The 18,666-nt window shown below is 34.6% G+C and overlaps 1 protein-coding gene across 1 annotated transcript in view; it reads right to left on the minus strand.

Annotated features, from left to right (window-relative positions):
* The window catches only part of farp1 (FERM, RhoGEF (ARHGEF) and pleckstrin domain protein 1 (chondrocyte-derived)), a 118,514-nt gene that overhangs the window by 93,662 nt on the left and 6,186 nt on the right, over positions 1 to 18,666 (minus strand). The window contains exon 2 of the mRNA XM_056453920.1: positions 5,954 to 6,143. Coding sequence (XP_056309895.1) covers positions 5,954 to 6,127 — 174 coding nt within the window. The 5' untranslated portion in view covers positions 6,128 to 6,143. The remainder of the gene's footprint in view (positions 1 to 5,953; positions 6,144 to 18,666) is intronic.

The following is an 18,666-nucleotide window of genomic DNA, read 5'->3' on the forward strand; positions in this document are numbered from 1 at the left end:
CTCATTAAACCAATTTAGACAATAAGCAGTTTCAGTCCTGTGGGCAGAACGGCACTGAAATAGAGGATTAAATGAGTAATTCCAGCTCCACGGCTTAAAATATCATGCACACAGCATCATTAAACAAAATTATGCAGATTCAAATATCCTGGGTCAATTAAAATTGTGCAGTTTTTGCACTTTTAGTTGCTCAAAAGACATTGAGTATAAAAACCATGTTCACCAATGTGATACTAATATGACCAAAAAACAAAACAAAAGCATTTATTAAAATATTGAATCCGAAATTTATATATTTATATATATATATATATATATATATATATATATATATATATATATATATATATATATATATATATATACATATATATATATATATATATATATATATATATATATATATATATATATATATATATATATATATATATATACATACATATACACATATATACATACATATATATATACACACACACACACACACACACACACACACAATAACTAATATAATAGAAATATAATAGAAAAAAACAATATAATAAAATAGTAATAAATGATAATATAAAATGATAAAATAATAATAATAATAATAATAATAATAATCGTATAAACAATATAATAATAGATAATGCAATTAAACTGAATATATATATTAAAGAAAATTGTAAAAGAAAAAATTTAAGAAAAAAAGACAAATATAAAAGAAAAGAATAAAAGAAAACATAAAAATATATACAAATATAACAGAAAAAAGTATAATATACAACCGAAAAAAAAATATAAATAAAAAGAATAGAAATAAAAGAAAACAAGTACAACAGTAAACAAATAAAAATAAATAAAATAAAATAAAATAAATATAAAATTAAAAAATTAATTAAATTAAATTAAATTAAAAAATTCAACTAAATTAAAATAAAATTAAATTAAATTAAATTAAATAATAAAATAAGATAAAATAAAAAAATTCAACTAAATTAAATTAAAATAAATATAAAATTTAATTTTCTTTTTTTAAATTAAATAAGATTAAAATAAAATAATAAAAAAAATAAATAAAATAAAAATATGATGACATGCTGATGAAAGCCTATAAACCTTGTGGTCTGTATGTGAACGTGGAAACAGGAACTGTGCCAGGTCTATTGGGATTTCCTTATTGAGATCCAATCAAACAGGAAATCCTGAACACTGGAGCAGAGCAATGTGCTGATGACAACATTACAATCTTCAAACCCTCTCAAACAAACCACCGCTTTACTTCCACACACACACACACACACACACACACACACACACACACACACACACACACACACACACACACACACACACACACACATTAAACTGATCAAAAGAAGACATTTAGAATCTTACAAAAAGAACAAAAAGAATCACATTCTAATAGAAGCCGCATTCTTTTGAACATTCCATACATCAAAGGATCCAGGAAAAATGAACTGTATCAGTTCTCCACAATAATAACAGTTCACCATTGAGTACGTTTACATGGACACCAATAATCTGATTTTAATGTGATTAAGACAATACTCTGATTAAGAGTCGACCATGTAAACAGTGATTTTTGATTAATTTAATCAGATTAAGGTCATAATCGACACTAAAGAGAAATTGAATTAAGACATGTGGAGTATGCGGAGTCACATTATTGAAGTGCAGCACAGACATGTTAACACCTTAATCAAACTATTACTGTCATGTAGGACTTTTCGCTGCATCTTGCAAGAGGATAGTCAATACACACACACGGCTGTCTGACACTATTATCGGCACCTACTGAGACAGTGAAGACCACAGACGGCATCGCCAAATGCTGAGTATTTTTCTCTCATTCTGCGTGTGGTATGAACTTCCATTAAAACTACACTCTTCCAGCAGTTCAGTTGCATCCTATATTTCGTTTGTCAGGGGGGCATGCATGAAATGTTCCTGAATGAAAGAGAAAGTGCCAAACTCCAGTTAAAGTCAACAAATTAAAAATGAAACATCCGAAATTACATAAAACGGCAGAGGAAAGGTGGATAGCGCGGTGACGCAATGACGTTAATCGAATTATGTGTTATAACATGTAAAAAAGGATCATGACATTTAAAAAGCAGCTCATGTAAACGCCTTAATCTTATTATTGTCTTAATTAGATTAATGCAAATAATTTGATTACTGATGTCCATGTAAACATAGTCATTGATGATACTCAGAAATGCTCATTTCCATCACTTACACAAAATAAAAACGCAACAAAATGACTAAAACTTCCAATTAAAAATAAAATGCAATTCGAAATCAATTATTCACTCATTTTTCCTTCGGCTTAGTCCCTTTTTTACGCTGCGGAATGAACCGTCAATTTTTCCAGCATATGTTTTATCCAGCGGATGCCCTTCCAGCAGCAACCCAGTACTGGGAAACACCCAACACTCATTCACACACTACGGCCAATTTAGTTCCTCCAATTCCCCTAGAGCGCATGTGTTTGGACTTTAGGGGAAATCGGAGCACCCAGAGGAAACCCACACCAACACGGGGAGAACATGCATACTCCACACAGAAATGCCAACTGACCCACCCGGGACTCAAACCAGCGGCCTTCTTGCTGTGAGGCAACAGTGCTAACCACTGAGTCTCCGTGTCGTCCTTAAACCATTTACAAACATCTATTAATACAAGTTACGGTACATTTTTCATCTTCCATAAGCAAGTGAAAGCAGATCTCAAATTGACCGACACACAAAGTCCATCACGAATTCAGTTTCCAAATATAATACAATCAAGCGCTAAATCAATTACAATCTGCATTCAATAAAGCCATCAACAAGTCAAACGCTGAGCTCCAGAAGCATTAAAGCAAAGCACAGGAAAACAACACAACTGTCCAAAACCTGCAGCTGAACATAAATGAAACTGCAGGTGATCTGAGTCCATCTGGATGGACAGAATGATCGTGCATCGCCTCGGGAAACTGAAAATCGATTTAATCCAGACTGACAGCATTTACTGGCCACCTCCAGGCCTTCCACGACACAGACACGCTTCTGTGGGCTTTATCTCACTATTAAAACAGCATCAGGTGGAGCCCGACTGTCAGCAGGCCCCCAGGGCACGACCGGAGAGCAGGGTGTGTCTGCAAGCGCCCCCAAATATGTCACAAAAGAGCCATTAGAGATCTATATGACCACTGTTTTGGGTTATAAATGCAGGATACTCTATAGATGCCTGTCGACTACTTTTAAAAGCTGAAGAGATTTCTTCTTTTTCACGTACCTAACATGCCCGAGGAGCTTACGGCTCCCTTGGTGACGATCAATGAGGGTATTTTCTCATTAGTGAACAAGACGGAGCTTTTCAACATCATTACCATTCCCTGAGGAGCTTAAGTGACCAAACGGGAGGTCAGTGAACACAAAGAGACTGAACTTGAGGGAGAAAGCAGCAGACGCTTCAGTATGAACTAGATCCTGGGTTTTTCCACAGGGGTTTTCCAGACAATTAAACCTGGGTTGTGCTGGAAATGGAAAATTAGCGTACTGTATGCTGTACTTAAAAGTATTATACAAATTAGTACGCAGCAGACAATGATAAGCAATTCACAACAGCAGGGTGCTATATTGTTGACATATGAGCTTGCTATATTTTCCACTGCTTTCCATTTTGAAACAGAGTTTTTTTTTTTAGAATAACAGAGATGCAATGTGATCAAACTAAATAAAATACAATTTAAATTAAATGCAGTGTTATAAATTAAAATGTAATCAAATAAAATTAGTTAAGCAATGCAGCACTAAATACAATAGAATTTAAAAACTAATCAATAAAACCCAACACAAAAAGTCAAATAAACTGCAATAAAATGCAGTGAAGTAAAATTAAATAGAAATGATAGTGTAATGCAATATAATAAAATAAATAAAGCAATAAAGCAAAACGCAATACAATTGAAAAATTCTATAAAATGCAACTCAACCCAATATAGTGCAAAGTAATAAAGTAAAACAAACTGGAATAAAACGCAGTGAAATAAAATATTAAAATGCAATGCAATAAATAAAACTACCTGTGATAAAATTCAGTGCAATAGCACAAAAAAAATGCAACGCAATAAAATAAAATGCAATGCAGTAAATCTAAATAAATTAAGCAATGAAGTGCATTGCAATAAAACAAAATGCAATGAAATAAAATTAATACATTAAAAAATACAATTTAAAAAGAATCAATCAAAAGTAAAACTGCAATAAAATGAGGTGAAATCTAATTTAAAAAGTGCAATGCAATACATACATTTAAATGCAGTAAAATGCGATGCAATAAAATGAAATGAAACAGTGCAATGTAATAAAATTAAATCAATTAAACAATGAAGTGTGATGCAATAAAGCAAAATGCAATGGAATAATGTATTGAATAAATAACTAAACATTCTATATAATGCAACACAACTCAGCATAGTGCAAAGTAATAAAGTAAAACAAACTGGAATAAAATGCAGTGGAATAAAAATTAAAAATGCAATGCAATAAGTAAAACTACTTGCCATAAAATTCAGTGCAATAAAATAAAATGCAGTGCAATGCTATAAATCTAAATAAATTAAACAATGAAGTGCCGTGCAATAAAACAACATGCAATGCAATAAAATAAAACAAATAGAATGAAATCATTTTTTTTAAATCAATCAAGAATAAAATGCAATAAAATGAAGTGAAATAAAATGTTAAACATTCAAAGCAATAAATTAATTTATGTGCAATAAAATGCAGTGCAATCAAAAAAGGGAAATGAAACACAGTGCAATGTAATAAAATTAAATCAATTAAAAATGAAGTGTGATGCAATAAAGCAAAATGCTATAGAATAATTTATTGAATTAATAATTAAAAATACAATAAAATACAACACAACCCAACATAAATAAATTAAACAAAATACAATGGAACAAAATAAAACCAAATAAAATAAAATAAAATAAAATAAAATAAAATAAAATAAAATAAAATAAAATACAACTAAACTAAACTAAACTAAACTAAATAAAATAAAATTAAACGAAATAAAATAAAATAAAATAAAATAAAACTAATAAAATAAAATAAAATAAAATAAAATAAAATAAAACTAAACTAAATAAAATAAAACTAAACTAAACTAAATAAAATAAAATAAAATAAAATAAAATAAAATAAAATAAAAAACAAAACTAAATTAAATAAAATTAAACTAAACTAAATAAAATAAAATAAAATAAAATAAAATAAAACAAAATAAAATAAAGTAAAACTAAACTAAATAAAATAAAATAAAATAAAATAAAATAAAATAAAATAAAATAAAATAAAATAAAATAAAATAAAATAAAATAAAATAAAACTAAATAAAATAAAACTAAATAAAAATAAATAAAATTAAATTAAACAAAATAAAATAAAATAAAATAAAATAAAATTAAATTAAATTAAATTAAATTAAATTAAATTAAATTAAATTAAATTAAATTAAACAAAACAAAACAAAATAAAATAAAATAAAATAAAATAAAAATCAATAAAAGACAAAACACAACAAACTGCAATGCAATGAAGTTAAAGTAACTGCAATAAAATGAGGTGAAATAAAATTAAGAAAAGCAATGCAATAAACTTAAATGCAATACAATGAAATAAAACAGTGTAATGTAAAAAATTAAATCAATTAAACAATGAAGTGTGATGCAATAAAGCTAAATAAATAGAATCTAATTTATAATAATTCAATAAAATACAACACAACCCAACACCATGCAATGCATTAGAATAAAACTAAATGCAATTAAACAAAATAAAGTGCAATAAAATAAAAATTGCACTGAAAAAACAAACAAATAAATAAATAAATCGAAATGAAGTTTGACCAATTTCACCAAAGCAACAGTAGAAATCCAGCGCTGCCTTACCGAGACCTCGAAGACTTCCTGAGTGTCGTCCAGCATCTGGACGCGGATGGAGATCTGTCTGCCGGGGGGCATGGTGGGGGGCCGCTGTCCGGGCTCCAGTGTGCTGATGCCCAGGCTCTCAGGCGCCCCGAGTCTCTGCCCCGCCACCGAGGGCCGCTCCTCAGGCTCCACCATACTGCTGCAAACCCACCTGACAGCACAAGCAAAAGAGGACAAACACGTCAAACATGTGGAGAAACCCAATTCAAAACACTGAGCTCAGCCCTGTAACACGCAACCGGACAAGATTCCAGCAATTTGTCTGTCTGGACCAAACACAACAGAACATTTAAATACCAGCCAATGCTCTCCTGAGAAAATGCCAAGGGTTATAATCTAATTACTGCATATTAAACCAATTGAACATTATCAATAGGCTACTGAGTGACTGATGTTGTTGGTTTACACTCACTTTCTTTTTCAAATCGCTTGCTAGCTATTTAATTTCCGAGATCTGAGATGAATCTGCTGCTGCTTTCAGTATGGCACTAAATGTCATGTAAATTGATGTTTAAACTCACATTGGTAGCATTTAATACTGAATAACGCACATAATCAGTACCTGAGGTGATCATTGTCATTGTATTATATGCTGTTGCTTTGCAATGACGTCGAAGAAATGGAGACGGTTTCTAAAATAGAAATTTGGTGGGTTGCCGTTGGAGATGGTAAGACAAAATAAAGTTATAACATTTCATCATACGTTTCAGTGCCGCGTTCAATGTAGTTAGGACACAGTGTAAGGCTGCACCAGAAGCTGACACGCTTTTTCTTCTTGCAGCTGGAATTTCAAGCTTGTGCTGCTCTGGAAAAGGCCATGGATGATTTATGATTCCTGAAATGTGTATTTCTGCAGTAAACTAACTTATGCAGCTACGGCTGATTCTCACACACAGTCACACTCGCGTTCTGCATGGCTGAGAATTATCCACACAAACACTGTTAGTTATTATGAGCTGATCTAAACTGGACAACTGGAGACGAAGTGAACTGCACAAATCAAATCATCCTCTTCAGCTGCTTCAGAACGCAGCAGCACGTGTGGTCTTTGATGAACCCAAAAGAGCACATGTCACTCCGCTACTCACCCGTTTGCACTGGCTGCCAGTTGCTGCTCGCATCAAATTCAAAGCTCTGATGTTTGCTTACAAAGCGACATCTGGCTTTGCTCCGTCTTATCTGCTCTCACTTCTGCAGATATATGTGCCCTCCAGAAACTTGCGTTCTGTGAATGAACGTCGCCTCGTGGTTCCATCCCAAAGAGGGAAGAAATCACTTTCCCGAACTCTCACATTCAATCTGCCCAGTTGGTGGAATGAACTCCCTAACTACATCAGAACAGCAGAGTCACTTGCTGTCTTCAAGAATCGACTAAAAACTCAACTATTTAGTCTCCACTTTCCCTCCTAATCTGCAACTGCCTCTCTGGCTATACCACTAACTGTACTCTCTCAAAAAAAAAAACTTACATTACTAATGCTTTGTTTCTTAGACTTTACACACCTGAAACTTGTCTATAGCACTTGTTCACTGCTGCTCTTATAGTTGTGTAAATTGCTTCCTTGTCCTCATTTGTAAGTCGCTTTGGATAAAAGCGTCTGCTAAATGACTAAATGTAAATGTAAACAAGACAGACACGTTTGGAAATGCAAAAGTAACTGCAATGCATTAAAAACAAAAGATTAAAAAAGTATGAACGTTGTCTCTGAGAAACCCATACCTGGACATAAAACAGATGCTATTATATTAAAGCTCACGCAAAAATGAAAATGTACTTACTATTCACTCTCCCTCAAGTGGTTCTAAACATTTATGAGTTTCTTTCTTCTGTTGAACACTGAAGAAGATCTTTTGAAGAAAGTTAAAAACCTCATTGACTTTCATAGTAGGAATAACAAAGACCATGGAAGTCAATGGTTACAAGTTTCAAGCATTTTTCTAAATATCTTCTTTTGTTTTTAATCAGAAAGCATCTAATAATGGTTTATAATGTTTGTTTGATATTTCTTTGGCTCTCGGCGAAGGCGGTCGCACTTTGTGGGTCGTCCCATATCTCTCCTCGCTAGCTCCTCTTGTCTTTGTCTTATTCGATCTCTGAGGCTCTCTGTGCCCTGCTATCCAAACGAATACCTGCATTTTCGTTGCCTTGTACTTGTACATGTGTGATGAGAATAAATTGAATCTAATCTAATCTAATGAGTAAAGGGAGAGTAAACGGTGGGAGAATTTTCATTTTAGGGTGAACTTTCCTTTTAAACTTGCTCATAAAATGTTTAACAGCTTTTTGCATTTCTATGTTCACTATATATGAAGGACGCACTAATTAATAATTAAACCGAAATGCCATAAAATAAAGTAGAATTAAATCAATCAATAAATAAAAACAGAATGTTGTCAAATCTGATACAAAGATGCAAAACAATAACACAAAACATAAAGCACTAAAATAGCCAAATGTGACCAAATGCAATATATTAAAAAAGTGCAATGCTAAAAATAAAACATTCTACAAATATATGCTATGAAACAAAATGCAATGCAATAAAATGCATTAAAACCAAGCGGCAACCTCCCGCTCTCCCTCGGGAAGCCAATACGGAAGTAACTGAAACTGCAATTCCTCAAAATTCCGCTAGTCCTGGCTCCATAATAGAGCAAGTCGCAATTGAGCTGTTAGAATGGCCAACTTTACAGCAGAAAAAAAGGTGTTTACAGCCTGGTACAAAGAACGATTTTGGTTTATATAGCTATTATTACCCTCCATGACAACTGTGAGGGGGGTGAATTTTTTTATAACTCATCCATTTCCTTTATATAAGGTTATATTAAGTTTGCATAATTAAGGGCGTGGCCACTTGAGTGACAGCTAGGTCTCGCTGGTCGCCGTCACTTCACCTTAGCTGAATCCGGCAGATTAGCCACTGATCTCGGCATATTCATCGTATTTTTGTGTTGTTTTATGTGGCTTTACACAGTCAGCTGCCTTTTGGACTTATTTCTTACAATTATCAGATGATATGGGATGCTGTGTGCACTTAATTGTGCTCACAAACCATTAATGTGGCCTCCGTTTCCCATGTGAGTAAAGTTATATACTTGTATACCATCTCTATAAATGTATTTGTTTTATTTAAGATCATTTATCATTAATATTTTTCTTTAGACCCGTAAAGCACTCCAGAATGTGACAGATTGATCCGCTGTAGGCTCTAGATCAGTCATCTGAAGCGTTGTCATACAGTGTTATGCTGGAGTTCATCAATAGTCTTGCATTTACTAACACACACTATATCTGAAGTGTTTGGAAGTAATTCGCGTTTCCTCCTGTAGAAAACCGTCATAAGAACAATGTTTAGAGGCTCAATGTATAACTACAGTGTTTTTAAAAGTCTAAACACTTTACTCATATAGTGTACAGCCAAGCACATGTGGTCAGAACACAAACGAGTGGCAGGTAATAAAGTATTAAGCGTTTCTCCCAAAGTAAAGTCTGTCTGCCAGGTCTAAGCAAAGTGCCAGCAGGTGTATGTAGCTCCGCCCACTCTCCGCCTCTTTGCCCTTGTTTGGTATCCCGCCGTGGGTGCGATAACGCGCGAACAAAATGGCGACGGTTGGCTGCGCCTACTTGTAGCTTCTTTTGCAGTGTTCAGAAACCTATGGGTGACGTCACGGATGCTACGTCCATATATTTTACAGTCTATGGTTATAACGCAATAAAGTCAAAATAATGTCATCAAATTAAATCAAACTAAATTATTGTTTTGCAAGAAAAGTATTAAAATGCAAAGCAATAAAATAAGATGCTGTAATGCAATGCAGTGGATGGAATGAAATGCGACAAAATGTTCAATGCAATAAAATAAAAAACATTGCACAAATTTGTTTTGAAAAATGCTAAGTCATGCAACAGAGTAAAATAATGCAATGTTATTAAACGTAATAAACAAAAGAGCAATACAAAAATGCAATGTAATTTTTAAAGAATAAAAAAAAACTCAAATGCAGCAGATATCCAGATGGACATGAGGATGTGTCTCATCCATCAACCATCCTGAACTCAACAATGTGCTCAATCCTGTTTTAACAGCTTAAAATCAAACAAAAGACCCTCCATCTCCTCTCAGCACTGTAAAACGCAGCGTTTATGGATTTAGAAAATCATTAGGAAGGCTTTAGCGGCATTAAATCCAGGGATTTGAATCTAAAGAATGAGATGGAGCTCTGGATTATAAGCTTGTGTTCTTCAACGATCGGGAAATACTGTACGATCTGAAGCACGTTCGAACACAACCTTTCATCAAACATGGGAAATTATCAGAATTATAATGCAAAGATGTGAGCTCAGTGTTTTCTTTCTCAGTATATAATTCAATGTATGAATCCAATGACTGAAAGCACAAAAAATAAGAGGATTCATTAATTACGTTAATTATAAGTGCAATTTAAGAACAAAAACTGATTACTGGTCAGGATTGTGGGATGCAAACTCAAAAATAAAAACAAATGAAGTCAGAATTTCAAGATGTAAAATCAGAGATCTTCCCATTCTGTAAATGTCTCCAGCACTGCAATAAAATAAGTAAACACATCAGCTATACATGTTGAGGTGTTTTATTGTGTCCTATAACCAAGCCTCCACACTCGACTAATGATAGGAGTAAAACTACACAGCAGATTCCAGCCCTGATGGCTCCTCAGATCCAGACGCTTTCATCTGATTCCCACAGAATTCCAGAGAGACGCGTCTGAACAGGTGGACCAGTATATGAGGGTCTCCTGTGTTTACATCTGAACAAGGCAATAATGCACTGGATCTGCAGACCTGACTAGATCTTATTTAGAGAACTATATGTGTAGCACTTCCTTTTACAACTCAATAGTAATGCAATTCAATGCAATATTAAAAACATATGAAAACATATTAAAACATTATTATTATTACGATACTATATACGCAATATCCATATCGCAGTGAAGTGCAATAAATTAAGTTCATTTTATGTGTCAAGCATTTGTGTGCTGCATTATATATAGTCTGTTTATTCAACTCTGACCTATCAGATGAGGCCTTTACTATCTTTAGCTCCGCCTCTTCAGTAGGTGCTGTTAGCTAAACATAAACACTAATAATAGGAGATACGAGAGGAAAATGACAATGGCCAATAATAATGAGAATTTCCGCCGAGTTTCAGACATTCCTTGTGTTTTAAAGTCTAAATGTTTGCACCTAAAATAGGTTTTATTTAATTAGCTCAGGAAAGAAGATATATAACCTGTTTATTTTAGTATGATCATAACATAAATAAAAAAATGTAGCTGCTGATTAAATAGCATTTTGCAAGTTAGCTATATGGTGAGAAATAGCATTAACTAAAAACTCAACAGCATTGCATATAAAATATTGCATATTAAAAATAAAATAAAATACAACAAAAAAATACAATAAAATATCAAATAAAACTCAACAACAATATTGCATAAAAATTAAATTAAATAAAATAAAACAAATATTATAAAATAAAACATAAAATAAAATAAAAACAAATATTTTAAATTAAAATAAAATATAAAATAAAATAAAACAAATATTTTAAAATAAAATAAAATATAAAAATAAAATAAAATAAAACAAATATTATAAAATAAAATAAAACATAAAATAAAACAAATATTATAAATTAAAATAAAATATAAAATAAAATAAAACAAATATTTTAAAATAAAATAAAATATAAAATAAAACAAAACTCAACAATATTGCATATAACATTTTGCATATAAAATAAAATACATAAATAAATAAATAAAATAAAACAAAAAATACAATAAAATAACATTAAACTCAACAACAATATTGTATATAAAATAAAAAATTAAATTAAATAAAATTAAATAAAACATACAATCAAATAAAATTTTTTTATAAAATTAAATAAAACTCAACAACAATATTGCATATAAAATAAAAATTAAATTAATAAAATACAAATAAAGAAAATAAAATAAAAAATACAATAAAATAAAATCTAAAATAAAATGCAACAATATTGCATATAAAATAAAAAATAAAATACAAATACAAATAAATAAAATAAAATAAATCAATAAAATGAAAAAATTAAATCAAACTCAACAACATTGCATTTAAAATATTGAATATAATATAAAAAATAAAAATAAATTAATATAAATAAATAAATAATTAAAACAAAAAAATTCAATAAAACAAAAAAATTCAATAAAACTCAACAACAATATTGCATATCACATATTTTGCCAGTATCGTGCAGCCTTAAATGGTATTTATTTATAACATGGACTGGGTAATAAGAAGGTATTGTTCCTAAACCTACACCTGAACCTGAACTTAAAGGGACAGTTCACCCAAAACTGAAACTTCTGTCATCATTTACTCACCCTCGAATTGTTCCAAACCGGTTTAACTTTCTTTCTTTCCTCTGTTGAACACAAAAGCAGAAATTCTGGACAAATCTGAAAATCTGTAACCATCGACTTCCATTTATTTGACTTAATATGAAAGTCAATGGTTACAGGAATTTAGCTTTCTTTAAAAAATCTTCTTTCGTGTTCAACAGAAGCAACTATCCCTTTGATGAGGATACAGCTCATCAATGGAGCTTATCAGACGTTTACAAGGCTTATCAGCGGATGTTCAGTGTAACAAACACACCACTGGAGCTTTCCCGAGATTAAAGACGAGGAGGAAAATCTCACTCGGATATTGATTCACTTCTACTGGGTGATGGAGAGAACAGCGATATATATAGAGGATGAAAGATAAACAAGGTGTCTTATATTTTAACTACATTATAACTGGCATTGCAACAAATGTGGGGAGGCTTTAATAATCTACGACAGTTTGTGTTCATTGAACAGCAAGAATGATTAATAAATCCATATGAACCCATTACCGTAGTCACGTCTCGTCTTCAGTTTCGGGCTCAGGCGCACTTTGAGCCCAAGTGAACCACGCTCTGGCACACCTCTTCCAATTGGGCCAGGGCCGGCCAACTGAACCACGCCTGAGCCCGATTCAGAGCACTCACACTTCTCAAACAATCCGGGAAACGGGCCTGGGCACGGTTCGGACAGCATAGTGTGAGTAGGCCCTAAAGGAACTAAACTGAGGGAAAATGAATGTGTGCTGGAATAGTTGGCGATTCATTCCACTGTGGCAACCCCTAAAAAATAAGGGACTAATCCAAAGGAAAATTAATTAATAAATGAATGAATGAATGAATGAATGAATGAAGCGGTGATTTACTGTAAACTTATAACAGCGTAATGGTGTTGTAAATTCACAGTAAACCACAGCTTTACATTGTGTATTGCTTTCATAAAATGGTTAATCCAAATCCACAGAAAGGTTTCTTTGGCTCAATATTGATAGGGGAATGAATGCCAAGCAACAGTCACAGGTGTATATTTGTAGAGTATTTTAATAGCTTTAAATGTGGGTCAACCAATGAGAATCAAGTTTTATAAACAAGGCTTTTTTTGCTAACACTTCAGCCAACAACCAGCCAACTGGGCATATCAAGCAACAATACGGTCAGGTATCGGTAACAATGACTGACGAAGGTAAAAGAGGCTTCACAGAAAGAACTAGAACAGGAATAATAGAGTCAGTAAACTGGAGAAGTGAGTGAAGGGATGGAGAAAGCACAGCAGGGCACGAACAGCGCAATAAAGAGGCCCATTCTTCCCCGTCCCGGGCCAGCGTTACTGCTTACACACATTTCAACTCAATGAGGAATTGAGAAGCGGCTCCTCGGGGACATTTAATCCCCTGCACTGGCAGTTTCATTACCCACCCAAAACCCACCGCTTCAGAAACCACAGATTTAGGTGTGAATATCTGCTGCTGTTCAACCATAACGAAGTCACATTACAGGGATAGTTCACTCAAAAATTGAACATTTGACAGGGTCAGTTTGTGACTCTGAACAACAAAACCTAAGTGTATTTTCTAACTGAGATTTCTACATCAACCTAAAGCTGAATAAATAATCTTTCCATTGATGTATACTTCAGGTATGCACTGATATGGATGTTCTCGACCGATACTAATAACCGATAACTCTTTAGATTTGGAGGTTATGTATATTAACGGTGCTGTATATAGGTTTTTGACTCTTCTAAATTCTCCATTTCCACCTGGGGATACTCTTCCCGAGGCCCTCAGACTATGCAGAGTCACTGATTCGATCCAAGACCAATGACGAGATGATCCCAAGGTTTCCATATCCTGGACCTGGCCGAATCCTGAGCAGCTACTGTGGTGGTCATGGAAGAGTGGAGAACTTGAGACTGATTTCTGTGACGCTCCAGAGACAGACGAGTCTTCGCTGAGGCCAGCTTCCAGCCTCCGCCACTGAGACTGCAGCTCTGCACAAGACGTTTGGCCAGCGGAGAAATTAAAATGGTCGTGCCCAACTGAGCCTGGTTTCTCTCAAGGTTTTTGAATTCTTCACTTCGTCAATTAGTGAAGTTTTTTTTCCCTCTTCGCTGTCGCCTCTAGCTTGCATGGTTCGGGATCTGTAGAGCTGCACATCGTTGGATTTGCTCTTCAGTGTTTGGACTCTCAGTAGTGATTATTAAACCACACTGAACTGAGCTAAACTGAACTGAACTTAAACACTACAAACTGAACTACACTGTTCCTATTTACTGTGACCTTTTATGTGAAGCTGCTTTGACACAATCTACATTGTATAAGCGCTATACAAACAAAGGTGAATTAAATTGAATTAAAGCATAATAATACCATCATATGTTTGCAAATATTCAGAAACATGCTCAGTTTAAACATTCTTGTTTATCTGAAAACAATGCTAAAGTCAGATATTCTGCTTTGAAAATGTGCATCACGTGCCAGAACGTCTGTCTTCGTTTTGGTTCTTTTAACCCGCCCACTGCTAGTTTAGCCAATTATATTTCAGCACCCGGGTTACCTTAGTGGAAAACTGCATATTTGATTATATCAGTCATGAAGGCTCTCAAAGTATATATGCCCACCACCAAAAACCAAAGGTACTCAAGAGTAGTGAGTATTACGCTGTTAAAAGCTGATGCGTTTACATGTACTTTATGGATGTGTGTAAACGTAACATTCTGTAGTGCATCTAGTGATTGCCCAGCAGGCACACAACATCATAAGACATTAATATTAGGCTAGATTTAGATTGTGATGTCAGGTGACCAAAATTCAAGTCTAGCCAGCATCTGAGGACAATGTTTTTTTGATGTCCAATAACGTTGTCAAATGACGTTGATATTTGGTTGATTTTAGGTTGTGTTAGAAAGTGACCAAAATCCAACGTCGATATAACATCCTAATCCACTGGAAGTCTTTTATCCACTCTTGGAAAAGTGTAAAAGGTGGATTGACAATCAGCACATGATCACTAACAAGTTGTGGCATTATTAGTAACTTTAGGTGGTTTCTAAAACTAAATCTGTCAGTGTTGTTTACATTCACATCTTCAGCGCTTTATGTTCTCGCATTTGTAGCTCCTGTCATCTGAAGGCTGAAGGCGTTGACTGAGTGATTGACAGCTGATATTAACCAACCCATTCGCGTTCAGTTCAAGAGCAGTGGGCCAATAAGAAGAGCACAAAGGCGGGGCAAGCATTGCTGGCTTTTTTAACTTCAGCACGTTCACATAACAACTGTTTTAATCTGTTCCCGAGCGATGAGTTTGGCGTTTTTAGGTGCAAAGCGGCATTCTGCAGAAATGTCTCCTAAATCCGCGCACGCGGTGAGGATTTTGCAGTGAAAACAGGTTGTACAACAATTTATGCACTCGTTCAAATTCTTCCAAATATATTTTTAGGTCGCATACATAAAATTTCAGGTGCATATGCGACCAAAACTGTCGAGCGCCCTAGCATTTTTACTTGTTATTATTTCCTCATAATAATATTAAGGAAGTTATCAATCACAATACCAATTACAGTGAAGTCCAAATGAACTCTCGTCTCATCAAATTGGTCAACATCGCCCAACCCTACATTAAAGATGCACTCAAGGTCAAGTAAAAGTACACATTTCTAAAGCTACTTCAAGAGTTCCCACATAGATATGCTTGGGGTATAAAGCAGGTTTGGCATGCTGTCCCGGGAGAGAACCCTGAGCTCTGAGATATTTGAGCCCAGGGCTCCCGCCCGTTCGATAAGCATATCAGGAGATCCGAGATCAGGTAGGTCTCGAGAGCTCCCCCTTTAGAAAAGGGAGGAAAAGGAGGAGATGGGGTGGAAGGGGGGATTCTTTTAAACGAAGATAGAACAGTAGGAAGAAAACGTTCCATTTATAGTAAACTAGGATCACTCTGATTGAATTATTACTGATTACAGATGAGTGGCCAGACGTGCTCAATCATATCACTTGCTCCTCTTGAAATTAGTTTAGGAAACTTCTCTTAGTAAATTACAACTCCTGAGAAAACTACTCATTTACAGTAGTTTGAGTATTTGTAATTTCTTACTTTACACCACTGAATATAGCATGCCGAATGTCCCCAGGATGGTGTAGCGTGAATAAATAAAGTCATGATTTAAATTTTGGGGTGAACTATCCCTTTAATTACAGGAACAATGCCAATGCAAAGGGCCGGGTTGAATGTACTGGCATGAAGAGCTCATTCACAGAGCCATTAAAGCCCACTTACAGAGACATGATGAACACTCATTATCTTCCATCCACCGTCTGCTATCTTTAGCTCAGCCATTTTTAACAGCACGTCTCAGAAAACCGCAGGAATTATTAAAGAAGCGGCAGGAGAGTTTCCCCTGTTGCTGGGTAGAGTTTGCATCTCGACCTGGTTTAAAGGCACATGACATGTATTAACTCCAGCGGTTACTGGTTCAACAGGTTTTCTTTCTCACACTCCAGCTTCTGTTCACTGATCTCAGAGCTGTTTTCATAAGTCTCCGAAGAACACGTCGGCTTTCCCCAAGGAGAACAGACAAACATAAAGGCAGGCAAGATCAGGTTCCCATGAATCCTGTCAGCTGCAATCTCATTTCCGCTCAACAGTCGACACTATACATCTATAGGGTGAAGATGGTATACTACAAATCACCAATGGAGCATTTCTGTTTATTATTTATAAGCCGTTTAGTTCCTGCATATGAAGGGAAACAAGTTGCCAGGCAGTTGCTATCTAAATGATTGACAGGACATTCTGGTGGTTGCCAGGGTGTTGCTATGCAGACCGTCTAATGGTATAAAGACATGAGTAGCTAGGCATGAATGCACAATGTGGTTTTAAATATGCTGCTAAGATGTTCCTAGGGAGTTGCCATGTTGTTTCTATGGCAATATGAATGATTGACAGGAAATTCTGGTGGTTGTTGTCAGGGTGTTGCTATGTGGCTATTCTAATGATATTAAAGAGGTTGCTAGGCAGTAGCTAGACATGGATGTACTTTTATTTGTCAGGGCGTTGCTATGTGGCTATTTTAATGATATTAAATAGTTTGCTAGGCAGTAGCTAGACATGGATGTACTTGTGGTTGTCAGGGTGTTGCTATGGTACACAACGTGGTTTTAAACATTCTGCTAAAAAGTTACTAGGTTGTTGCTATGTGGTTTCTATGGCACTCAGAATGATTGTCAGGACATTCTGGTGGTTGTCAGGGTGTTGCTATACAGATGTTCTAATGATGTTAAAGAGGTTGCTAGGCAGTAGCTAGACATAGATGTACTGTGGTTGTCAGGGTGCTGCTTAGATACACAATGTGGGTTTAAATATGCTGCTAAGATGTTACTACTTACTAGGGTGTTGCTATGTGGTTTCTATGGCATTCGGAATGATTGACAGGACATTCTGGTGGTTGTCAGGGTATTGCCATGCAGCTGTTCTAATGATGTTAAAGAGGTTGCTAGGCAGTAGCTAGACATGGATGTACTTGTGGTTGTCAGGGCGTTGCTAACGTACACAACATGGTTTTAAACATTCTGCTAAAAAAGTTACTAGGCTGTTGCTATGTGGTTTCTATGGCATTCGGAATGATTGACAGGACATTCTGGTGGTTGTCAGGGTGTTGCTATGCAACTGTTCTAATGATGTTAAAGAGGTTGCTAGGCAGTAGCTAGACATGGATGTGCTGGTGGTTGTCAGGGTGTTGCTAAGCTAAACAATGTGGGTTTAAATATGCTGCTAAGATGTTTCTAGGGAGTTGTCATGTGGTTTCTATGACAATGTGAATGATTGACAGGACATTCTGGTGGTTGTCAGGGTGTTGCTATGCAGATGTTCTAATGATGTTAAAGAGGTTGCTAGGCAGTAGCTAAACAGGGATGTATTTTGTGGTTATCAGGGTGTTGCTATGCAGTTGTATTAATGATATTAACGAGGTTGCTAGGCTGTAGCTAGACAAGGATGTACTGGTGATTGTCAGGGTGTTGCTGAGATGCACAATGTGATTTAAACATGCTGCTAAGTAGTTACTAGGGTGTTACCATATGGCTTCTATGGCAATCTGAATGGTTGACAAGACATTCTGGTGGTTGTCAGGGTGTTGCTACGCAACTGTTTTAATGGTATTAAAGAGGTTGCTAGGTAATAGCTAGAAATGGATGTACTGGTGGTTGTCGGGGTGTTTCCAATGCACTAGTGTGGTTTTAAACATGCTGCAAAGAAGTTACT

Source organism: Danio aesculapii, chromosome 1 (assembly GCF_903798145.1).
Source record: "Danio aesculapii chromosome 1, fDanAes4.1, whole genome shotgun sequence".
Lineage (NCBI taxonomy): Eukaryota > Metazoa > Chordata > Actinopteri > Cypriniformes > Danionidae > Danio > Danio aesculapii.